This window comes from Diabrotica virgifera, chromosome 2 (assembly GCF_917563875.1).
Source record: "Diabrotica virgifera virgifera chromosome 2, PGI_DIABVI_V3a".
In the NCBI taxonomy this organism is placed as follows: Eukaryota; Metazoa; Arthropoda; class Insecta; order Coleoptera; family Chrysomelidae; genus Diabrotica; species Diabrotica virgifera.
Genome location: NC_065444.1, coordinates 163652398 through 163679900, shown reverse-complemented (window position 1 = coordinate 163679900; position 27503 = coordinate 163652398). Strand labels below are relative to the sequence as shown.

At 33.4% G+C, this 27503-nt stretch overlaps 1 protein-coding gene across 1 annotated transcript; it reads right to left on the bottom strand.

Annotated features, from left to right (window-relative positions):
* Positions 1–1568: 1568 nt before the first annotated feature.
* Positions 1569–26772, bottom strand: LOC114332100 (probable rRNA-processing protein EBP2 homolog). Its single transcript, XM_028281814.2, has 4 exons — positions 26464–26772; positions 21267–21350; positions 16029–16321; positions 1569–2139 (listed from the first exon to the last, which is right to left on the bottom strand). Exons 1-4 carry the CDS (start codon positions 26500–26502, stop codon positions 1626–1628), a joined length of 930 nt encoding a protein of 309 aa, XP_028137615.1. The 5' UTR covers positions 26503–26772; the 3' UTR covers positions 1569–1625.
* Positions 26773–27503: the final 731 nt, after the last annotated feature.

Below are 27503 nucleotides of genomic sequence, written 5' to 3'. Positions count from 1 at the left end.
TACGCAGGACATCCACATTAGTAATTCGGTCAACCCAGGATAAACGTAAGATGCGCCTATATGGTTCTTTTCATGAGCATTTTTCAGTGCGTCACAGTTTTTCGATTTCTCTCCAACGCATTAAATTGTATGTGACAGAAAAAAACGCACGTCTCTGATTACATTTCGTCGGTGACATTTATAACATTTAATCTAGTTGTCAATAGATGGCGCTAATAATAGAATATTAAATATTATATTATTCTATATAAAAAAAAATTAATCTGTACAATTTATAAGACTATACAAATCAAAGAAAATACCATTTTATAAATGCAATAAACAAAATTGATTTGTTTTTATACCAAATTGCCAATAAAATGTGACAACTGTCAGATTTAACTAAAATGTCATGTTAGAATAAATGTCATAAATGTGTATTTATCACGGACTAACCTTTTTTTCTATCATTTGTGACGCACTGAAAAATGCTCATGAAAAGAACCATAACACCACATTTCGAAAGCTTCGAGCCGATTCATAGATGCAACAGTTAGTGTCCACGCTTCCATTCCCTAGAGCAGAACTGTGAATATGTAGCTTTTCAACAGACGGTATTTTGTTTTTAATGATATGTCTCGACTGTTGAAAATGGGTGTCATTCTAACGTATGCTGCTTTCGCTTTTATTATTCGCTGTTTAATTTCTGTCGAGTGGTCCCATTGGCTATTTAAATTCGTATACAGATATGTATATTGCTCAACTCTTTCGATATTCTGTTGGTTGGCTGTAAGTTGAGCGTTTAATATTGGTTTTTTACTAATTGTCATAAATTTGGTCTTCTTTATGTTAAGAGCTAGTCCATATCTGTTGCTGACTTCTGTTATATGATTTGTTAATATATGTAAATCATTCAGATTATCGGCAAAAACTATGGTGTCATCTGCATATCTAATGTTATTCAACCATTCACCATTTATTAATACTCCCGAAAATGTATACTGCTAATAAACTCAACATCGTAGGGCTATAATTTTTTTCAACGAAAATTGAGCCAAATGTCTCGCCTAGAAAACTTAAGTTACTTGTCTGTTATTGTTACATTACTTTTTGCTACTATAATAAGAAAATATTTTCCTACTATTTAAGTAAAACTCAACAGATCGGAAAAATCCCTAAGACCTTATAAAAAATTGATCTACTGGGATCACCAGTACACTCAACATTTCAGGAATTAGCTAGGACCTAACACAGGATACTAAAAATTTATTTAATAAGCTATTTGATTCACTGAAGTCACTCCTATAAGGAAGATTCAAAGGATATAAGGAGAAGTCATTAAGTTAGTTGGTAAATTAGTACTTTTAAGGAAGAAGTCACACTGAGGCCTATAGGTTCTATTGTGTCCTCATACCTGCCTTTTCTGATTGCTTCTCATTAGAGTACGGCAGCGCAGTGCTATTGCTTCAAAGAAGTTTAGTAAATCTAGCGACTTTATATAGTGTAAATCCTATTCTTGTATTATACTCAAGAAAACGGGCGCATAAAGTTAAATAAGTATAGAAAATTGTTCTTAAAATAAAAAAATATTAAATATAAACATTTATTTATTTAATAATTATTTATTTAAAAATTAATATTGATAATCACTTCCTTCCTTTAGATCTCATTTTAATCCTTTTACTTTTACCCATTCTTTGTTTCGCCCCTTGGCCCATTTTACCACCTTTTACCCCTTTTCCACTATTGTTAAATTTTTTTCCAGGTTTACCCGGATTTTTAAATTCACTTATATCTGCAGCACTATCTCTTGTGTTTCTTTTCATTCCCTTTTTCTTGCCACCGAAACCGAACTTTTTGTCTTTCATTTTCCGTTTTTCTGCCATTTTTTTGGCAGCAGATTTATTTTTTCCGTCAAGGAAGTCAAGATCTTTGGACATTCCCTTTCTTACTTTTTTAACCTGAGCAAGCATATCTTTCTTTTCTTGTTGTCTTTGAAGTTTTGTCTGAACTTGTAACATTTTACCTTCTTTTCGTTGCTGTCTAAGTTGTTTGACTCGTTCGCTTCTCTTCTGTTGCTCCTGTTTCTTCATAAGATGTTCCCTAATCTTCTGCATATGGGCATCCGTTTTCGCCATTTCAGCAAAGTAATCGTCAGGCCTAAAACAAAGAGTACATTAATATTATGAGTTCCTTTTTGAAATCGAAACATTATTTAAAAAACTTTTAACATTGAAGTAAAAAGCTTTTGTTGTAACTGGTATAATAGTCTAAGAGCTGGGAGCGGATTTTGTGCGTGATAAGTAATATGGAAAAACTATACGGGGATATGTTGAATTAGTTGTGTACATGACTTTCACCAACGGCCAGAAACCAGAGTGGGGGGTCGAGGGTAGTTATAAGGGGTCAAAGTCGCGGTTTTTATTATTATTTTTTTACGACGCTCATGATCGAGATAGTGCATCAAAATTTGGGAATAAATAGGTCATGACGTACCTAAGTAAAATATCTAGGGGCGCAACGCTGCGTGGCCGACAAAGGGGTGGGGGTGGGGTGAATATAAAAAATATAAGGGGTTTTTGCGACGTTCGTGATTGAGATAGTGCACCAAAATTTGGGAATATGTTGACCATGACATAACTAAGTAATATTCCCAGAGGCGGTAACCAGCGTGGCGGACGAGGGTAGTTATAAGGAGTAAAAGTCGCGGTTTTAATTATTTTTTTTTTGTGACGCTCATGATCGGGATAGTGCACCAAAATTTGGGAATAAGTAGGTCATGACGTAACTAAGTAAAATCTCCAGGAGTGGAACGCTGCGTGGCCGACAAAGGGGTGTCAGGGGTGAATATAAAAAAATGTAAGCGGTTTTTTGCGACGTTAGTGATTGAGATAGTGCACCAAAATTTGGGAATAAGTAGACCATGACATAACTAAGTAATATCCCCAAAGGCGGAAACCAGAGTGGCGGACAAGGGTAGTTATAAGGAGTAAAAGTCGCGGTTTTTATTATTTTTTTTGTGACGCTCATGATCGAGATAGTGCACCAAAATTTGGGAATAAGTAGGTCATGACGTAACTAAGTAAAGTCTCCAGGAGTGGAACGCTGCGTGGCCGACAAAGAGGTGGGGTAGGGGTAAATATAAAATATATAAGGGGTTTTTTGCGACGTTCGTGATTGAGATAGTGCACCAAAATTTGGGACTATGTTGACCATGACATAACTAAGTAATATTCCCAGAGGCGGTAACCAGCGTGGCGGACGAGGGTAGTTATAAGGAGTAAAAGTCGCGGTTTTAATTATTTTTTTTTGTGACGCTCATGATCGGGATAGTGCACCAAAATTTGGGAATAAGTAGGTCATGACGTAACTAAGTAATATCCCCAGAGGCGGAAACCAGAGTGGCGGACAAACAAGGGTAGTTATAAGGAGTAAAAGTCGCGGTTTTTATTATTTTTTTTTTGTGACGCTCATGATCGAGATAGTGCACCAAAATTTGGGAATAAGTAGGTCATGACGTAACTAAGTAAAATCTCCCGGAGTGGAACGCTGCTCGGCGACAAAGGGGTGGGGCAGGGGTGAATATAAAAAAATGTAAGGGGTTTTTTGCGACGTTCGTGATTGAGATAGTGCACCAAAATTTGGGTACAAGTAGACCATGACATAAATAAGTAAAATCCCCAGAGCCGGAAACCAGAGTGGGTAAGGTAGATATAAGGGGTCAAAGTCCCGTTTTTTAATATTTTTTTTTGTGACGCTCATGATCGCGATCATGACCAGACGTTCGTGATTGAGATCGTGCACCAAAATTTGGGAATAAGTAGATCATGACATAACTAAGTAATATCCCCAGAGGCGGAAACCAGAGTGGCGGACGAGGGTAGTTATGAGGGGTAAAAGTCGCGGTTTTTATTATTTTTTTTGTGGCGCTCATGATGGAGATAGTGCACCAAAATTTGGGAGTAAGTAGGTCATGAGGTAACTAAGTAAAATCTCCAGGGGCGGAACGCTGCGTGGGGGACAAATGTTGTGCCGGGTCACAAAAAAAAATAATACACACTGCGACTATGACCCCTTAAAACTACCCTCATACCCAACTCTGGTTTCCGGCTCTGGGGATTTTACTTAGCTAAGTCATGGTCTACTTATTTCCAAATTTTGGTGCACTATCTCCATCATGAACGTCGCAAAAAACCGCTTATATTTTTTATATTCACACCTACCCCCACCCCTTTATCGGCCATGCAGCGTTCCACGCCTGGAGATTGTACTTAGTTACCTCATGACCTACTTATTCCCAAATTTTGGTGCACTATCTCGATCATGAGCGTCGCAAAAAAAAATAATAAAAACCGCGACTTTGACCCCTTATAACTACCCTCGGCCCCCACTCTGGTTTCCGGCCGTTGGTGAAAGTCATGTACACAACAAAGTCAACATATCCCCGTATAGTTTTTCCATATTACTTATCACGCACAAAATCCGCTTCTATCTCTCCGACTATAAGCATTTAATTAAAAAATTAAATAAAAAATCCAAATGTAGTAAAATAGTTGTTCAGAACAAACGCTATCGGACTATCAGTCCATCTTCAGTGAACTTTACTTTACTTTATTGTCTACATGTTGAAAAAGTAATAAATTAGTCGACTATAAAACTCACTCCCACTTGTCGTGTGTCGGATCAGTATATTAATCGTGTGTCGGCCGTCGGCGTTTCTATTCATACTTCGGATAATAATCGGTTGTCGCTTGTCGCTAAGATGGAAGCTGGTGCAAATTTTTAACACTCTACTCGAGGGAACTTAGACGAAGCAATAAAGCACTAAAATCGGCCTTAACTCCGAAAAAAAAAGGACAAGACGGATCTTAATAATTCTTTTTGCATTCGATTCGTGAATGCGCCAGGAAACTTTGTGAACCGGGGCCATAATATATAATATTGAAAAACTGCATGCAAAAAATGCATTCTTAAAGTGCATCTCAAACAGACAATAAAAAAAATTCAGAACTCGTCAATTATCGGCGGAAATGAGTTCAATTTTGTTACTCGGGGGATTTTGGGGTCGTTGAAAACGCATATGACGTCAAAAGTGATCTCTGGAGTACCTGGTGCCCACTGGCATCACATTATCCGGTTATAAAATAAGATAACATAATGTAACCCCAACTGTTTAAAATCAATTTAAGGGTTTTTACCCGAACATTTTGGTGGCTTAAAGCATGTAAACCTGTGATAACACTGATGATGGAATAGTGATTCCGAAAACGTTTTGGGATACAGCCCTTTTTAGGGATTTTAAATACATATACCTTTTATAAAATAAGGTTTTTATTTTTTGTGATTTATGGTATACAGCCAGTACAGAAATTTTTCCTTGTGATATTTTTAATGATATTAATGTTCCCTCCACATCAGAAAACAGAAGACTATAACATCTGACAATATAACGTATTTAAAATTATATTGTAATTATATTATGTATTGTATAATTATTTATCATTTAACAATCCCATTCCATTCAGAATTCATTTCTAGCGAAATCTCACCATTTATTTTCCCAATCTCACGAATTCTCTGTTGACTTTATGTGGCATCACTGGCCCCCGACCCCCGACAGATGTGAACAGCGCTATTCTTATTCATAGGCGAGCGAGATCCGACACGATTTTTTTTCGGGCGACGAGGACTCACAAAACAGCCGACATTTATTGTCTGCGACGACAAAAAATCGGTTTCGGATAAATGTGAATAGCTCCATAATATAAAATGCTCTACCACTGGAACATCCGATTAAAATACGGATCCGATACACAACAAGTGGGAACGGACTGTAAGTCGATGAAAGTAGATAGCTTTTCGGAAACGCTTAGCCCCTACTCGAAATAGCAAATTACATCTGTGTCGGACCGCTAATTCTAGCCAACTAAACTGCGCGTCATAGAAAACGGGCACCCTAAAAAATGGGTCATTTTTGATGTCGCGTATCTCCTAAACCTGTTGTCCGATTTAAATGATTTTTTGAATATGTTATAGCCCTATTCTTTGTCAATATCCTTGTAATAATATTTTTGCAAAACAGGTAAATTTTCATTGTATACCGGGTGTACGAATCAAACTGTGTTTTTTTCTCAAAGTTTGCAACACCCTGTGGATTATTCTAGCATTTATAAAATACTGAAATTAAAATTCAACTATAGCCTCAGGTTTTCTTAACATTCTGTTTTTTGATTCATTCGCTTATGTTGGATAATACAAAAGTTATGTACTTTAACAACTAGCCATGTTCTTCATCAGTACAGGGTGTTATAAGTCTAAAGTGTTTTAGGGACTAAATAAGTTCGACAAACTTTAAGGGGTAATTCTGCATTAAAAATAATGACAGATTGCTTTATAATCATATATCCGCAAAAGCTTCGTTTCCGAGATACGGGATGTTAAATTTTTTCTTACAAACTGATGATTTATTTATTGCTTTAAAACCGGTTGAGATATGCAAATAAAATTTGGTAGGTTTTAAGAGATGGTTATTGCGCATTTTTTGACATTCAACTAAGAATTTTATATTCACTATTGGAGCGCATACGGGTAATATGACCGATCATATTATTCGTATGTACGCCAATGGTGAATAAAAAATTCTTAATTGTATATCAAAAAATGTTTAAAAATTACGTCTTAAAACCCACCAAATTTCATTTGCATATCTCAACCGGTTTTAGGGCAATAAATAAATCGTCAGTTTTTAAGAAAAAATTCAACATCCTGTATGTCGGAAACGAAGCATTTGCGGACATATGTTTATAAAGCAACCGGTCATCATGTTTTTATGCAGAATTACCCCTTAAAGTTTGTCGTACTTCTTTAGAAACACCCTGTACTGATAAAGAGCATGCCTAGTTGTTAAAGAACATAACTTTTGTATTATCCATCATAAATGAATGAATCAAAAATCAGAATGTTAAGAAAACCTGAGGCTATAGTTGGGTTTTAATTTCAGCATTTTATAAATGCTAGAATATGCCACAGGGTGTTGCGAACTTTGAGAAAAAAACACAGTTTGATTCGTACACCCGGTATATAATGAAAATTTACCTGTTATGCAAAAATATTAATACAGAGATATTGACAAAGAATAGGGCTATAACATATTCAAAAAATCACTTAAATCGGACAACAGGTTTAGGAGATACGCGACATCAAAAATGACCCATTTTTTAGGGTGCCCGTTTTCTATGACGCGCAGTTTAAATCAACCAACTGCCAGTTCGAGTAAGGGCCAAGCGTTCCGGAAAAAGCTACTTTCATCGACTTACAGATGGCTAATTTATTACTTTTTAACATGTAAACAGCGAGTGGAAACAGAGGTTACTGATCCTAACAGCAAACTGTCAATAGCCCTGAGAAATACTCCTAAAATATTTCAAGCAGAGCTGATAGCAATAGGGTTGTATGCTCAAGAGCGCTTGAAAAACCGCCTAAATTCAGCCAAAATATTTATTGCATGACGGTAAAACTTCACTACAGGATCTGAAGTCTACAACTTATGAGTCGATAACAACTTGAGCGGGCAAGAAAATAACTTTGATGTGGATTGCAGGGCATAGAGGAATTGTTGCTAATGATATATTGCAATTCTTACTAAAACAGGAGCAAATATTCGTTTTATCGGAACAAAGCCATTGTGTGGTTTCTTTCAACCAAAAGCCCACATAATGGAAGATATTCCAGGCCAAAGGCAAACAAAAAGGATACAACCTTCCCTACGCAAAAACACTATTGAGAGATTCAAAACATTGAACTGAGTAATCATGGGTGTTCTCAATGGACCTTTTTCACTCAGATATTTATCATCTTTATAAAATGGGCAAAGTGGACAGAGCAACATGTAGATTATGAGAAAAGGCACAAGAAACGGCAGAACATATTGTTTGCAACTACAGTGCAATTAACTATGGCAACTGCGAAGCAGAAGTTCGGAGACGCATTGGTATGGCGAAAAATGCGACGAGTCGCTTCTAAAGTTTAGAAAGACAGATAGATCTATCTCTCCAAAAACGAAGATGAGATTGGTGAATGTACTTGTATTTTCAATATTTATATATGGGGCAGAATTTTGGACTCATAGCGAACAAGAACGCCAAAAATGGATGCCTTTGAGAGGGGTCCGGACAAATAATCCCCGGACAAATAATTCCGGACAAAAAATCCCCACAAATAATCTCTGGACAAAAAATCCCTGGACAAAAAAAGCCCCACAAAAATCCCGGACAAATAATCCCCACAAATTTTTTGGACAAAATATCCCCACAAAAAATCCCGGACAAGAAATATCCGAGAAGTATTTGCTGCCGAATAGTTCTCTAAAAGTTTTCCCAAAATTTTACCAAATTTCGAATTCCAATTCGATGCTGAAAACTTCAAAATTTACATGACAAAAGAGTGTGAGTTTTTTCAAAAATCGTTGAAGATATGGGGAATGAGCTAAGGCCCGTTCTCTTCACAGGCGCTTGATAACGCGCGTTTCGATAACGCCCGATTATTACTACATACATTATACTTAAGACCGTTCACATGGTAACGCGCGTTTTAGGTCATTAAAACGCGCATTGGCATGTGAACGGTCTCAAGTAGAATGTATGTAGTTGTAATCGCGCGTTATCAATACGCGTGTTAAGCCCCTGTCATGAGAACAGGGCCTTAGCTCATTCCCCATATTATCTTCCACGATTTTTGAAAAAACTCACACTCTTTTGTCATGTAAATTTTGAAGTTTTTTAGCATGGAATTGGAATTCGAAATTTGGTAAAATTTCGGGAAAACTTTTAGAGAACTATTCGGCATCAAATAGTTCTTGGGGATTTTTTGTCCGGGATTTTTTGTGGGGATATTTTGTCCAAAAAAATTTGTGGGGATTATTTGTCCGGGATTTTTTGTGGGGATTTTTTGTCCGGGGATTATTTGTCCGGGGATAATTTGTGGGGATTTTTTGTCCGGGATTATTTGTCCAGGAATTAAGCTTCCTTTGAGATATGGGATATGGTGTTGGAGAAGAATGCTGCGCATATCTTGGAGAGCTCATAGGACCAACAGAATTCTACAGTTCCGAATAGAAGACCAAGAGGACGGTCATCAACCAAATGGTCCGAATAAATTCAAACTTCAGTGAGCCAGTCAATCTGCAAAACCCTTAGAGCAGCTGAAGGTAGAGACCAATGGAGAAAATTTGTTAGGAGTATTGGAGGAAATCATGATCCTCAGTAATGGGGAAACGACAGGAGAGAGAGCACTGCAATTGTTCGCAAACGCCGTGAGTAAAAGGAGCAGGTCTTTTTAGAATCTGACTAGGTTCGATAACAAGTATCTATCCCAAACGGACAATAGACTTTCTTAGAATCCTAGATCTGTTGGAATGAATATAAATGTAGAGTATAAACAGAAGATCTTGCAGGTCGCACTGAGAAAAGGTCTAAGAATCAAATCGATTTCTTTACTCCAACCTGTTCAGGTATAGTGGACAAGTGCACCATATGTTTTGGAATAACTTGATAGACTCTACATCGCCTCATGCGCTCTAGTGCCTCGTACTCATGCAAACTACGGTTGACTTTTTAAGGTGCTTTTCCACAGAGTCTGCAGCTGTCTCCATAAAACAGTCTCATTGCATGCAGGTGTCTCTTAACTCACCTAAACATAATTAAGGTGTATCTGGATACCATATGCTCAGAAGTCATTATCCATATGGACCCGAATTGATTGTACGATGTTATGTCCTGATCTAACCATTATTTTACTCAGATTTTCTCGCTGGTTGTAATATCTTTTTCTCGCCTCCACCCTTTAACTAGTGCAAGGAAAGATGTGAATTAGGGCCATAGCTTCTGTTGGTGTACCCCTCAGGGCCCCTGTCATTCCATGCAAGTACAGTAGAACCCCAATTATCCGTGTGCGGATTATCCGGGCTGAGGATTATTTGTGCTATGATTTTATATTACTAAAATTGCATTTTTGAGGTTTTATCAAACTAGCGTAACCGTAAATCTCTCGACGGAAGCTCTATACGACGAGAGGGACACTCATAATGAAAGATTAATTTTTTCTGTTCTTTTTGTAGTAGGTAGGTACATACAGTGCTGTTTTTGTGACGGTACGCGCCGGTACGCCGTACCGGCACCTCTTGGGACAAAAAATTTAAAAAAAGAATGTGTGTGTGTACTTTGTACGCATGTAAGAAGTTATACTTCTAAATATGATGTCAATGAAATAAATATATTTTGGAGAACAGTGCCTACGTTCTTTCCGATGAAGGCTCCAATAAGAGCCGAAAATCGCGATTCAAGGGACTTTACTGCACTCCGTATTCTAATTGAAAAGTAAGATTGTTTTGCCTTCGCATTGCAACTGAATAAAAATGGTATACATTTTTATTGGTATATATTAAATGGTATACATTATACATAAAATAAAAATGTATACCATTTTTATTTTATGAAATAAATATACTTTTGGACAGTTTATTTGTATTTTATTTAAAGATTAAAGTAATTTTTACTTACTACTTTTCAAACATTTTAATTAAAACAATACCAAAAATTAAAAAAAGATTAGAAAACACCAGGATTCGAACCGCGGTCCTCTTGATTTCCAGTCCAACGCTTTACCACTGAGCTATACCCTTTTGATTATCCGGGCTACAAGATTTCTCAGACATAGTGACAAACAGACGAAGTGAATTATAAAATACTTTAGATATTACTTACTATCTTATTACCGAGGTAGACAAGTCCAAATACACAAAAATTACAATAATAGTTATTTATGATATAAATGTTAAAAGTACAATTTTAAGGCACGTATGTGAAAGTTTCGCGTGAAAGATTCGCTTCGCTCATTCTGCAATTCACATGAGTGCCTTAAAAATGTACTTTTTAACACGTACCTATATCATACAATATTTTTTCTACAAACGTCTTATATATCAACAATTATAATTTATTCATTCTCAATTACAGGACAATACCTACAAAAATTTTTACTTGAACTTGACTGACATTCCATTTTTATATTTTTCTTGGCATTACATCAAAACTGCCTATACTGTCAATACGTAAATCAGAATAACATCTACTTTTATTTTTGTATATTCTAACAAATTTTAATAGTTTTTTTCTACAAACGTGTTAAAAATGCAATACAATTTAAATTAAATTTAAAAAACCTTTTAAACCACCTTTTCCAAATTGCGCAAGTTGTATTTTAATATCTAATAATGTTAATAAATGAAATATAAATATTTTGACGTTTCACAATTTGACAATTCACTTTTAACTGCAGTGCCTTAAAATTTTTAAAGCACCAGTGCTTTAAAGTGGCATTTTTAACGCTCCTATGGAGTGTTATAAATTGCATTTTTAACACGTTTGTAGAAAAATGTATTTAAAAACACGAATATATTGTTTCCACACCTTTTCTGGACTGATAAATACATAAATTAAAACATTTAGTAACGAACTCCATACTGCCTGAGTGCGCATGCGCGCAGATTAATAAAATTTCACCCTCAATGAAATCGCGCCTAAAGAAGTATAATTTCAAAAACAACAAAATTATAGTCAAATTCCTGAATTTTTTCCTGGCTCCCAAATAGCTTTTAAACTCCCTTATTGAGGGTAAATTTAAAAAGTTTTCTCGGGGGCGGGCCCCCTTATGAACACTCCCCAGACCCCCCGGAACATTGCGTACCGGCACCTATATTGTTACAAAAACAGCACTGGGTACATATATGGATGAAACTCAGGCATGTGTACGAATACAAAAACCACCGGACAGAGTTTTTCAAAATTTCGCAGGGACTAAAGCAGGGAGATGGGCTGGCCCCAACATTGTTTAACCTGGCACTGGAGTATGCGGTTAGGCAAATGCAAACTGGAAGAGGAAATCTACTGACCAACCGAACGGTTCAACTGGCCGCTTATGCCGATGATATTAATATTATGAGTAGAACATCAACAGGAGCACAGGAAACATACGCAGAGTTAAAAACACAAACAAAAATGCTAGGTATGGAAATTAACACAGAAAAAACAAAAATAATGACTCAGACGAGAAGAAATGTAGTCCCACAAAACATTATACATGAAGATGACATTGAAACGGTTGGAAAGTTTACATACGTAGGAGTAGAAATATATGCCGACGGATCAGAAGATGGAGAAAAACGGAAGAGAATAACGCAGTCAAACAGAGCTTATTTTGCCCTCTCCCATATATTTCGGTCTAAAAGTGTTCACCGAAATACAAAGATGAGAATCTATAAAACTTTAATTCGATCAATAACATGCTATGGCAGTGAAGCCTGGGTCCTGAAAGAAACATCCAAAAACAAACTTGACACATTCGAAAGGAAAACGTGATGGAAAATGGAATCTTCAGAAGTCGATACAACAACGAACTTTATCAACTTTATAAGGAATCACCCATGTCAGACTTTATTAGAATACAAAGATTGCAATGGGCCGGACATGTGATAAGAATGTGAGAGGATTAGGCTACCAAAAAGAGCACTGAATGCTAGAATGCAGGAAAAGAGACCGGTTGGAAAGCCAAGAAAGCGCTGGGAAGACACAGTAAACAGCGACGCACAAGCCCTTTTAGGAGTCCGTGTATGGAGAAGAGCAGACACAGACAAGCAAGAGTGGAGGCAAAAAATAAAGGAGGCCAAGGCTCAATTTGGGCTGTAGTGCCGTAGAAGAAGAAGAAGGTACATATATATGGTAGGTAGGTACATATGTATCTATATATTCGTACATATGTATTATATAAGAAATAAGTGTTCGGATTATCCGTGCCACGTCTGGTCCCGAGGAGCATGGATAATCGGTGTTCTACTGTACCTTGCTTACTTAGAGGATAATACTTTTTTGCTGTACCTTTGGTCATCATACCGCTAATGCGTCAGTTTTCCTGTTATAAATCTAATATGGTTTTAAACGCCACATTGACCTATGAGCGCGTCGAGCTAACATTGAAGTAGTCACCGCTCTTTTGGTTTTATTCGTTTTATCTGCTAATTCAAGTAAGCAAAGACTCGATCGTGATATTACTCCAAGGTACTTGCCTCTAAATTCCTTCCGGTAAATTTCATGATTTTGGACTTCTTAGCATAAATTTTTAATTTTATTACAATTAATTTACAATTAATTTTGTAGATTAGAAATATATTCCTCCTTTTTGTAGATTAGAAACCTGTCCTCTCTATTATTTTTATCATATCAGATATGACGTTTTCACTTCAAACTTCCAAGTCAGAAATCATTTTTAAAATACGAGTTTTCAATATTTTTTGTAAGATACAAGTTTTGAAAACGCATCTCACTGCACCCATTTGCATATGTCATAAATATATACTTTGTAAATATTACAGAGCACAGCCTATTACATATCTAAAACAGTGAATAAATGTAATAATTGATTTGAAGGATGGATCTATTCACATTACCTCCCAATTGTAATACTACAAAGTTCCTTTTTCTACAACCACTATTTAAAATGCACTTTTCTGTACAGTTTTATGTTAAAAAACTTGATATTTCCCACAGTATAAGATACAGTCGGAAAAATGAAAGAATACGCATGAACGAACATATAAAACACGCTGTATTTTCCTGTCACCGTGTCACAAAGAAAATTGTCCAACGCAAGTACATGTAATAATAATTATTACATGTACTTGCGCTGGTCAATTGTTTGTGTGACACGGAGACAGGAAAATACAGCGTGTTTTAGATGTTCGTTCATGGGTATTCTTTCATGTTTCCTACTGTATATGACATTAGTGTGCAGAAAAGTGACGTTTCTGTGCCGGAAAGTTTTTTTCTGCACAGTTGACTACCTCATTCTGAGTAACGTTATATTCTGTTTACATCCGTGATTAAAGTTTAGACAAATATACAGTATGTCCCTGTAAGTTGTATCCATATGGAAAACTTTTTTATTATCAATTTTACGAAAAAAATTATTCTTTATAAAAAGTTCTGCATGGTCCAAAACCCAAGATTCAACCATCAGATATCAAATTTTATGAATGTTATACGAGGTATGTCAAAAAGTTTGAATTTCACTCAAGAGTAAAGTAGCTTTATTTTTCACAATATTGAAAATTGCTATTATGAAAAGTTGTTTGGAGTTAAAAACTATATTCTAATACGCAATTACATCCTTCTAATTGAAAAAAAAAATTTGAAAAATTATGGATAACGTAACATTCTCTTCAGATATTTCAATTCTGATTTTTTATTTTTAATTTAGTTTATTTAGTTTATTATTAATTTTACGAAAAAAAGTGATTCTTAATAAAAAGTTCTGGATGGTTTAATACCTAAAATACAATCATCTTATATCAAATTTTATCAATTTTATACGAGGTATATCAAAAAAGATAAATGTAGATCAAAAGTAAAGTACCTTTATAGTTCAGAATATTTCAATTAGAAGGATGTAATTACATACTGAAACAGTTCTTAATTCTAAATAACTTTTCATAATAACAATTATCGATATTGTGAACAATAAACGTATTTTTATCTTGAGCCAAATTTATATTTTTTGACATACCTCGTATAAAATTGATAAAATTTGACATAAGAGGGTTGTATTTTATGTTTTAGACCATGCAGAACTTTTTATTAATAATCACTTTTTTCGTAAAATTAATAATAAAAGAGTTATCTGAAATGAAATAACTGAAAATAATGTTAGTTATCCATAATTTTTCAAAAAAAAAAATTTCAATTAGAATGATTTAATTGCATACTCGAATATAGTTTTTAATTCCAAACAACTTTTTATAATAGCAATTTTCAATATTGTGAAAAATAAAGCTACTTTACTCTTGAGTGAAATTCAAACTTTTTGACATACCTCGTATAATATTCAAAAAATTTGATATTTGATGGTTAAATCTTAGGTTTTGGACCATGCAGAGCTTTTTATGAAGAATAACTTTTTTTCGTAAAATTAATAATAAAAAAATTTTCCATATGGATACAACTTACAGGGACATACTGTATAACCTATAAGACAAAATTATTATATTTAACTATAGAATAAAAATTTAATTATGGATGTTACAACTGTTTTATTTTACAATTTTATTCTTAATAAACATTTTATAATTATCAAATAACCAATAAGGATTTAGCAACCTAAGCAACCTTAAGCAACCTAAGCAAGATACGTCGAATGAAGTAGGTTTGGTGAAAATCCGTGACTGCATAAATATAACGTCAAATGTGACAACATTGTGTAATAATTTTTTAACTGATTTCTGTGCAATATGTTTAGGTAGAAGGAATTTAAATTGATTAGTATTAATTAAATACAGTTTAAAATTTATCACATATTATTATAATTATTCCTCGTTTGGAAATTGTGATTTTTATTTTTAGGAAAAACTGTGCTTGTAGAAAAAGTATAGTGTGTAACACTTGCAGAAAGGTAATTTCTCACTCGTTTGAATTCTTTTCAAGCTCGTCTAGGATGCTAAGTCTATTTGTTAACACTTTGGCTGCCATCTGTCGCCAAAAGGCGTTTTGCGTGTGTGAATCAGGTGCCATTGTCACCAAAATGATTTTTTGACTTCCTTCAGTGAGGTGCCACTGTCGCCAAAAGGCGTTTTCACTTACTTCAGTGAGGTGCTACTGTCGCCTTCTGACATTAACAAATTGTGAACAGCTCTTGTGTGCAGCTCTACTCATAATAACTTATTGTTTTGGAGGCACCTTGGTAAAGGTTCAATTCATACATTTTTGACTCTGGTTTTTAATTTGAAGTTTTTTAAGTCCTGAGGTAAAAGTAATATACAGTCTTCAAATTTCATATTGGCTCACTACTAATGTTAATGAATATTATATATGACACCAATAGTGAGTATGTAATAAATAGGTGGCAGCAAAAGTGTTAAAGTTAAAAAGAAAATTAGTTGAGGTAGAATTGGCCTAAATATGAAGTAATACTAGCGATACAAAATGGTCACAATTTATAGCATTTACCTTTTAGTTAGTATTCCCATATCTTTTAGCTTTGGTATAGAATCTAGAATGGCAGCCTGGGCTTGTCTGTGGAACATCATTTCTCTTTTAAAGTCGTTTAAAACCGGGTCTTCACTTGGAGTAAACTGTGTGAGCTTTTTATTATTTTTAAGCTCATTACTTCTTTTTTCCTCGTGGGTCAACATTTGAGCTGCTAATTCAGGTGCTAAAGGGGCTTGTGCATTTACACAGTCCAGTCGTTCTATCCATGGTAACTTGAGTTTGATTTCTTCTAATTTTTGTTTTAAACCACTCTAAAATTAGGTTTGAATTAAAAATTAAATTTACACACTTATTATTCAAAAGCTGTATAAATAAAATAGATTTTCTATATATCGTTAAAGAATTAAAAGTATACCTTTAAATAGGGAACTTGTATGAAATTTTAAATTCGAAAAAATGCTATAAATCACAACAAAACATAATTTAAAACATAATATATCAAAGAAAAAAAGTTTTTTGTCTTTCGTTTGGCCCTAAAGACGATTAAAAATTCAAATTAGAGCAGCCAGCCCAAAACGCGACCTCATTGGTCGTGGTATATATTTCAGATTACTTTTTATTATTTAAAGGAAAATAATATGTACTATACAATAGACTTTGCAAATATGACAGAAAAACATAAATACTCTGGGCTAATTAGCAAAATACAAGGAAAAGTTATTTACCAGCAATTTTATTGCTGTAATCGAACCTTATTATTGTATGTATTAATAATATAGGTATGCAAAGTCCGCAGATAGTGTGCTACTTTTTTTATAAACAAAATGGCGCCCGAAAATCGTGTTTTTTTTTCAATTTTTGCTCTATAACTCCAAAGATTTTAACTTTACACCAAAAACACCCAAATAAAAATTTACCGCAATTAAATTCTGCATAGAGACGTGTTTTTCCCGATTCACTTCGACGAAAACTTTCCCCGCAAAAAGTAGGTTTTTCCAACAAAATCTTTAATTTTCAACTAAAATTTTAGATAAGTAATTGTTAATCAATAATTAAATATCTTGGTAATGTAAAAGCCCTTTTTGGTATAGATTATAATTCCAGAAGCCGATGGAAATTGAATGAAGAGTTTAGCAACAATTGAATTGTTAATTAAAAATTTACGGTCGCTATAATAACGACAATAATTATGATGCATAAGAATAACTATGATTTTTTCATAAAAAGACATTATACCTATCTAATGTATTTTACAGAATTGAAATTGGACTATCTAAGCGGCCTCTGAAATATTTTAAAATTATAAACAATTTTTTGGCTTATAAACAAATAGAATATCTCGAAAAATATTAAACTAAATTAAATTGTGAAAACGGTATTCGAAAAACAGCGGCAGGACGCTTCTTTCAAAAGAAAAAACGTTTAATTATGACGAGTGGTTCCTGAGATACAACCGGTCAAAGTTGATCGGAATTTACGGCAAAGATATAAACAATAGAATTATAATTTTCAAACCATCACCTTTTTATTTTTGTCCTCTTTCTCCACACCAATTTTAATATCTTTAAAATACTCATGACATATATTATTATAATAAAAAATATCGATAATACGTGTGAAAATTGCCAAAAATAGCAAAATTACAATCAAAAATTAGGTTGGAGAAAATGTAACCCTCAAAGTTCAAAATCGGTATACGTTAAAAAAATGCATTTTCTCGGCTTTCCATGGATCAATTTCCTTCATTCTTTTTTTGTTCCCTAATAACTCGAGTAGAGCCATCGAACTAACGTATTATTAAATGTCAAACTTGCTTTTGTTTTGTTATAATAGATTAATTTATTTATAAGAACAGAAAACTACATATTTTTCCAGTTGTAGGCTTTTTTTTAGATAAACTTACTACAAGTGTACCTTTTAAAGTTAAAAACATAAATATTCTCATTTAAAAGCTGTATAATTATTTAAACAATTTTTATTTAAACAAATTAAAATTTTGTGTTATAATAAATAAATAAATTTATTATAACAATACAAAAGCAAGTTTGACATTTAATTATGCGTTAGTTCGATGGCTCTACTCGAGTTACTTGGGAACAAAAAAAGAATGAAGGAAATTGCTCCATGGGAAGCCGACAAAATGCATTTTTTTAACGTATACCGATTTTGAACTTTGAGGGTTACATTTTCTCCAACCTAATTTTTGATTGGAATTTGGCTATTTTTGGCAATTTTCACACGTATTATCGATAGTTTTTATTATAATAATATATATTATGAGTATTTTAAGGATATCAAAATTGGTGTGGAGAAAGAGGACAAAAAGAAAAAGGTGATGGTTTAAAAATTATGATCTTATTGTTTATATCTTTGCCGTAAATTCCGGTCAACTTTGACCGGTTGTATCTCAGGAACTACTCATCATAATTAAACGTTTTTTCTTTTAAATGAAGCGTACTGCCGCTGTTTTTCGAATACCGTTTTTACAATTTAATTTAGTTTAATATTTCCCGAGATTTATTTCCCGAGATATTTGTTTATAAGCCAAAAAATTCTTTATAATTTTAAAATATTCCTGAGGCCGCCTAAATAGTCCAATTTCAATTCTGTAAAGTACATTAGATAGGTATAGTCTCTTTTTATGAAAAAATCATAGTTATTCTTATGCATCATAATTATTGTGGTTATTATAGCGACCGTAAATTTTTAATTAACAATTCAATTGTTGCTAAACTTCAATTTTCATCGGCTTCTGGAAATATAATCTATATGAAAAGGGCTTTTACGTTGCTAAGTTATTTAATTATTGATTAACAATTACTTATCTAAAAGTTTAGTTGAAAATTAAAGATTTTGTTGGAAAAACCCGCTTTTTCCGGGGAAAGTTTTCGTCTAAGTAAATCGAAAAAAACACGTCTCTATGCAGAATTTAATTGCGCTGAATTTTTATTTGAGTGTTTTTGGTGTAAAGTTAAAATCTTTGTAGTTATAGAGCAAAAATTGAAAAAAACACGATTTTCGGGCGCCATTTTGTTTATAAAAAAAGTAGCACACTATCTGCGGACTTTGCATACCTATATTATTAATATATACAATCATAAGATTCGATTACAGCAATAAAATTGCTGGTAAATAACTTTTCCCAAAAATGGCCTATTCTCCGATAATCAGCCCAGACTAAAATTTATTATTATAAATATATAGGTAGAAAAGTATAAAAATATAAACTAAATTATTTCTGTGTCTGAATCTTGTACTTCTTCTTCAAGCTCTTCATCTGAGCTAGGAAATTTGAGGAAATTTTGGAAATCTCATTTTTAAACAAAACCGAACATTATTATATACCTAATAAAAAAAATGTGCAAGTTCCCTATTGTGTTGCCTGTCTGTTAGGATGAAATTGCTTTCGATATTAAATATTGTGTAAATAGTTTTACACGAGAGAAATAATTGAAAAGACTGATATGTTGTATTGTACACACTTCTGCCAAGTCAAAGAACGAGAAAAAAAAAGTATTTTCTTAAATGTGTAAGTTTTTTAAATAGCCTAGCTGAGTGCCTTCGGCTTACAAAGCCATCATCAGAGCTATGGTCAAAGGTTTAAAGTACCACTAAAAAGTGAGAGGGATTCCATTTTGAATTGTCAGAAAAATCCTTTTTTTACAATAAAAAACTTTGGTTGAAGATTTTAATTTGAATTGAATCAATAGTTGTGAAAGATTAAAAACATCCAGGACAGCACATAGGACTTTCACAAAACATGTTAAAATAATTTTGAGCATGGTAGGGTTTTACAGACTTACCATCTAAATCGGCAGAATTCACTCACATCAGCAATTTCATTATATTTTACATATGAGTTTTTATTTTGTTTTTTTTTTTGCAAATACCACTGTTTGGGAAAGTATGCAAGGTATTTTAGTATTTTAGTTTATTAGTTTTTTTATAGTTAAGCATATGACTACTTAATTATGTAATAGCAAATACCCTCTTAGTTTTCTTATAATAAATATATACATAGTTTAACTCCATTTTATATAATAGATTTCATAGTTAAATCCTTCTTTGCAACACCACTGGCTGTTCATAAATATTTTCTTGTTGAAAGAGAGAACGCACTCACTTTGACAAAAGTTTGCTTGGCACATGTATCAGGCTAGAAAGTGTTTCAAGGAATCCCATGTGTCGGCCTTTTATGACTTCCAAGTTTTCTTTATCCCGAAAGGGCGGTACCTGAACCTTGCCAAGGAAAAGGAAGACAAAACTCAACTCAGTACGAAATTCTACGTCGAACGAGACACATTTGCCTAGTTTACCACCCGGGTGGCGGTCCCGTCACGGAGATGCTATCCACTCCTGGAAATACAGGCCAATTACACTCATTTTAAGGGTAGGTGCGATATTTTCTCTAACATTGATACAATTTATGAACATATAGCCAGGTCAAATTTTTCACATTTGCGTACAAACACACACATTTATTCATTTTTGCTATACTAAATGCACATATATATCTTATCTCTACAAATCTAAACAGTCAATTGTCTCTACTACCTAACTAATTAAACCCAGCGACCATTACTCATCAATCAGAAGACATTAGACGCTTCAACCACAATAAATCATTGTGAATGAGGAGGTTTCCCTTCCTATACTATTTGCAAGCACCAAATTGATTTTATTAAGAAGTCAATTGTCAGTGTTGATCATAATCTTTGCCTTTCTCCTTTTTTAAAAGTCAACTTAGTACTTGCACAGTATTGAAAACAAACAATAGTGACACTCTCATCAGCTCCTTTGAAGTTTTTGAAGTATCGTTTTGTGGAAGCAGCCATCTTGTTAACTGTCATCTGAAATGAAAAGTTACGACCAGACTGGCTCGATGAAAAATCTTTTTGGTAATCAGAATTACTAAAAGCCCTATTGTAGGGCTTAGGGCTTACGGTTAGAAATATTAGACGAATTAAATAGATCAAATAAATTATCAAATCTTTGAATGATCTCAGTAGTTCCAACAGCTTCAAAAGGCAACATATTAAAACAAATGTCACATGTACAAGGTTAAACCAGCAGCAACTGTGCTACTGAATTACGCACCTGAATTGTTAGTCAAACCTTCAAGATTGAAAGTATGCAGAAGTGCAGCGAGTTCTGTGACTATTCATTTGAAGCTGTCAGTGGGGAAAAACTGCGTAACTTCTTCAAAATCACAGAGTGTCATTACTGTTTTATATGTATATATACAGGGGTACTTACCACATTATTTGTGAACTGTTTTGGTCCTTCTTCCACAGTATTTAAGCCAGGTTGAAGCTTACCATCTGCAAATGCTTGTTGGAGCTAAAAATTATAACAATAAATTTCATCATGTTCTAAGTTATTTTTTTTTTTTAATTTGTAGTGGAGTTTTGCTGGGGAAATGCGATAAAAATGATTAACACACATGTGGAGGCACAAAATCAAAGAAAAATAGTTAAATATAATAAAATGATTATGCTTGTGACACTCAGGAATTGTATGACTGTATAACCCAAAAATATAATATTGTTTTAATAATGTGTATGGCAAAATTGACAAAAAAAAATTATACTAGATAATTGACCTGAATATGGAATTATATAAACGAACAGTCAAGTATCAAAACATCAAAAACCAGTTAAAACGAGAAATAACAAACAGATTAGAAGACACAATTCCAAATGAAGATATGTACTGACTAAGAATGGACACAAATAGAGAAGATAACAGAAAAGACAGTAAGAAAAATAAACAAAGCAAAAAGTCAAGATTGATTTAATGCAGTTTGTAAAAGAGAAGAAGAAAAGCTAAAATACAAATAAAACTAAATACAGCAGAAACGAGGAAATGTTATGAAGCAGCAAAGAAGAAAGCAAGACTAACCTTTAGAAAAAAGAAACAAGAATACTAATAAATGAAGTTATATATAACATATGGAAAATCATATGATAAATAAAGAGATTAAGAATTTTTACCAAGAAGTCAAAGTCAATAAAGCTACAGGTCCCAGATTTGCAATATTCTGGAAAAGTAAAGAAGGCGAGACTTACCAAGAGATCTAGAGAGGTGGGCAGAATACTTTGAGGAACTACTCAACACAGACGAAAATACCAAGGAAATACAATCAGGAGATTGGAGCCAAACAAAAATGAGGCAGAAATAAATGAAACATCAGATCAGGAGATAAAGGATATAATATATGTACCAGCTGAAAAATAACAAGAGTCCAGAAGAAAACGGTATAACACCAGAGATATTCAAGGAAGGTGGACAGCTATTACTCAAATGACTAATCAACATACGTAATAAGACGAATTTGGAAAAATTAAAAATTACCACAAGGCTGGAAAAATGCATCCATATTATGTCCGATCCATAAAAAGGGAGATACACATCTATACCAAAATTATAGAGGGATTGCTCTATTAGATGGAGCATATACGATATTGGCTCTATTAATAAGAAACTGACTAACAAAATATGAATATGAAATAATAGGTGAATATCAGGGAAGGTTTAGAAGAGGCAGATCTAGAATTATCAGATTTTTGCAATAAAACAAATACTGCACAACAGCTATGAACAAAATCTAGGTTTACACATTATGTTTATAGACTTTAAGCAGGTATATAGGACTCCAATCAATAGAGAAACACTTCCATTATTAAAACCATTATTTGGAATGCAATTGAACTTTTTGTACCAAAGATATCTGTAAAAAGATCGAATTTTCCTGTTTGGCTCTCATCTGAACTTAAGATTAAAGTCATTTCCAAAAAGATTGTGCATAAAAAATATAAAACTACAAATAAGTATCACCACTATATTGAATTTAAAAATTTGAGAGATGAATGCTCATCACTCACTGAGCAGTCTTACAATGCTTACGTTTCAAAGATGAAAGTGAGAATAAATGAGAACGCTGGTGAATTTTGGAAGTTCATCAAAAATAAAACCAACGGACATGGTGCTCTCCCTGGCTCTATGTTTCTAGGTGAGGAAAGTGAGGATGACAAACAAAAAATAACAGAGTTGCTTGCGAAACATTTTGGTACTGTATACAGCACTTTTAATGGTAAATCTCTGGATAACCTGGAGAGTAATGAAATTTTCTCACAACAGCTGGAGGTGGAAATTAGTAACCTCGAAGTCACTTTTGACAATTTACTGAATGTGTTGTTGTCATTAAATGTCAATAAAGGGGCTGGCCCTGATTTGATACCGAATTTGTTCCTAAGAGAAAGTGCAGTGTCCTTGTGTGAACCATTAGTATATGTACTTAATAAATCTCTCCAGACAGGAATTTTCCCGAACAGATGGAAACATTCCTTTGTGTGTCCTATTTTCAAGGCAGGAGATCATAGTGATATCAAAAATTATCGGCCAGTTTATTCAGTCAGCCTTATGTAAAGTATTTGAAAAAATGGTTTTGCCAAGTTTGGATAATTGTTTTAGGAACATTATTACGGACAACCAACATGGATTTGTAGATGGACGTTCTACTCTCACTAACCTCTTTTTGTATATCGATAGTATAGGTACAGCAATGGATGAGGGTTACTAGGTGCACTCTATATACACCGATTTCAGTAAGGCCTTTGACCTACTAGATCATAATGTCTTAATTACAAAGCTGAGAAACTTTGGTATCACTGGTTCTTTATTAGTTTGGTTTACTTCGTATTTGCAAGGAAGAACATTACAAGTAAGATCAGCAGGATGTGTTTCTAATGGATTTGAAGTCGTGTCAGGGGTTCCGCAGAGTTCCCATTTGGGTCCTAAGCTTTTTCTGTTGTTGGTAAATGATATTGGTAGGAACTTTAAATCTGAATATCTGATATTTGCAGATGACTTAAAGATATTTAAATGCATTAGGTCAGAATCTGATTGTGAGGGTTTGCAGAGAGACTTGGATTCTTTAGTACATTGGTGCCAGGAAAATAATCTTAGATTGAATGCTTCGAAATGCTCATATATTATTTTTTCACGTAATAAGACCACCAGTGATTTTAAATACAAGATAGGAGATGTAGATTTATCTAGGGTTCAGGTAATTAAGGATTTAGGTGTGTTACTGGATAGTAAGTTAAGTTTCGTGGACCATTATGATGCCATTATTGCGCGTGCTAATCGGACATTAGGGTTAGTCATCAGAATATCATATGATTTTAATAATTTGTTTGTAATTGTGAGATTGTTTTTGAGTTATGTTCGTTCATTACTAGAGTATTGTTCAGTGATTTGGAGTCCAAGTTATGAGAATCACAAATATCGAATTGAATCGATTCAAAATAAATTCGTTAGATATCTGCGGTATAGATTAGGTACTAGAGGAATGCAATTGAATTCCAGTCAGGTTATGCAGATGTTTCATTTGCACCATCTAGAGGATTGCAGGCGATACTTTGACCTTAATTTCGTATTTAAGGTGTTAAATGGTATTATTGTTGCACCTAGTATTCTGGGTCGAATAGATTTTTATGTTCTAGCTAGGAATTTGAGAAGATTTCCCTTGCTATCCGCTAGATTGTGCAATACACGTCATGCAGAAAATATGCCTTTAAATAGAATTGTTTCTAGTGTAAATGAGTTTCCAAATATAGACTTTATGGGAGTCACACTAAATGCTTTTCAAAGGACTATTTCACGTGAATTATTTTAGTTTGATTTTAATTTTTTGATGTTGTTAATTTAATTGTAAGTAATGTAAGTTAACTTGTGTTCAATGTTTAATTTTGACTTTTAATTTTAATTGTAAAATGGAGCTTTCCGTCAATAAATATTAATTTAATTTATTCTAGCAGTTATTCTTCGACAAAGTGATGTAGAGATAGATGGTATAATATACTTCAAGAGGCAACAGGTTATTGCTTTTGCAGACAATATAGCATTAATTGTGAGATCAAAATCAGATCTCATAAGAACATTCAAAAAAATACAAACAATGTGGAAAAATTTTGGACTATGTATAAACGAAAATAAAACAAAGTACTTTGAATTGAGAGCAAAGAAAATTGAGCCCGAAGATAATAATAAAAATAATAATAATAATATCAATGATCAAATTTAAGTTAATATCCAGGGATATGAAAATCAGGCTATACGCTGTGAGCTCGTACGTAGAAGGGATATTTACAAATTCGCGAGCGCCAGTAGTGACAAGTCTGTAAACGATTACTGGAAATTTGACATAAATGTCAAAGTGATTAATTTAAAATTAAAATTAAAAACATTAATTATAAAAAGTATTAGTTTGTCAAAGCTGTGTTATATATTTTTACCTTAAATATACAATACGTTTTAAATACTGAATTTAAGTTTTTTTAATGTTCCGTAATATCTAATTATAAATTAATATATTAATCTTACCGCCATCTACACGATAATTGTGAAAGTATCCGAAGTAAGAAATTCATATTTTATCAATAGAACGTCAAAATGATTAGCAAAATCTTAAAAAAATCGATTATAATTTAATTACTTTTTTGCGTTGTAAATATTAAGCGATAACAATTAAATAATAAATTTAAAAATTACCAGTGAAAGTTGATTAGTAATCCGCCAGGAGCGACACCAGCGAAGCTCACAGCGTATACAAAAATATTGTGCAACCTTCAGTTAGGTACGTATGACAACGAAACTTGGGTGTTAAGTCAGGAAAATACACCGAAATTGGAACAATGGGAAAGAAAGATATTACGCAAGATATATGGAGGGACAAAAGACAATGATGAAGTATGGAGAAGAAGAACAAATAATCAGGAAGTGATCAAGCTCTACAACCAACTAAGCATAATACAAAAAGTAAAAGCACAAAGAGCATGTTGGATGGAACATGTTTACAGGATGCCCACAAACAGACATACAAAAAAAGTATTAACAGGATGAGCGGCAGGAAGCACAGAAGAAGACGACCAAAAAAGAAGTGATTAGAAGATGTTAAAACCGAAGTAAAAAACTAAGGATACCAGACTGGAAGGAAAAGACGAAAAAAGATGAGAGGCCAAAAATAGTGAAGATAAAAGCCATGGGCCCCAGGCCTGAAGAGCTGTTATAATATTTCAAAAACAAAAAAATACATTTTATTAACTAACTATAAAACTTGATTTTATACCTATAGGTAGTAGTAGCGGTTCTAGTTCCGAACAAGGGTAGAGGGTTTAGGGATATGAAAGGTTCAGGAGATGACAAAAATAACAAAATACAAAAACAAATTAGATGCTGATTGAGGTGATTCCAGGCATATACACTAAACAACTAAAATAATATTTGCATTGTAGCAGAGCATAAACAAAACAATCAATAAGATACTAGAATGGACTTCTATATTACAAGGCAAAATGTGATTGAGCATATAAGTCTTAGCATAAAAAAGCTTCTGTGACAGCTGCACAACTACAAATAGTAGTATCAAAACGGTGTAAAAGATAAATACCTCAATGTCGCTATCACTTAGTTCTGAATCAGAACTCATTTTTGCTTTAATATATTTTCAAATATCTGGAACATGCACAATAAATAACATAACCTTATTAAGCATTACATATTCGTCTACTTTCAAAAGATTATAGGGTCTTTTTTGGGGAATTATTCAGCTACCTCTGAAATGATTTTAACAGTTATCTTTTTATTTTTACAAATATTTCCATAATGTTTAATATTTTTCTATAATTTATATTAGTTTTTATCTAATATTAAGTTTGTTTTATGTAAAGTTAGGTAAAACCTGTAAAACGTTGTTAAAGCTGTATGACACTATACATTTTCTTGTATCATTTCTAATCATAGAGGTATATATTAACATAGAGGGAGCCTAGCTTCCGCGCTTCCTGACGACAAGATCTCATGGACTGGTTTGCTGCATCTCCTTCTAACACATTGTATCGAGAATCTATAATGACATTCAATGTGAATATAGGCACGAAAGAGGAGGACAACTGTAGCAGCTTTACTATGCGTAAGAGTGAAACAGCACTAATCCAAATAAAAAAGATGGTGTCGTCACTTCGCTCTGAATGACACTCTCTCTATGCTAATATTTAACTCTATGTTTCTAATATCGTTTCTGATATGTCAAAAAAATGCATAGTGTCATACACAGATACAAGAAACGATATCAGAAACGATACAAGAATTTGTGTCAGGCACAGATTATTGTACAAGAACTGCGCCAATTTCTGCGCAAAGAGCAAAAACGTAAAACCTGCTGGTAAAACATCTAAAATGTCATAATTACTTGCTCATAATGGCGGCTGGAATGAAAATGGGATAATGTATTGATGAATTTATTTGTGTTTTTGTAGGTATTATTTATAAATCTTTTATTGATACTTAATATGCCGTTTGGTATGGACTACTGTTCTACTAATAACCATATATTTAGCTCCTAGTAAAGTTCAAACTATAAATTTAGGTTTCATGGTGCATAATTTTTTAATAGACGAAAATACAATAGTTCCTAATTTGGATCAAACT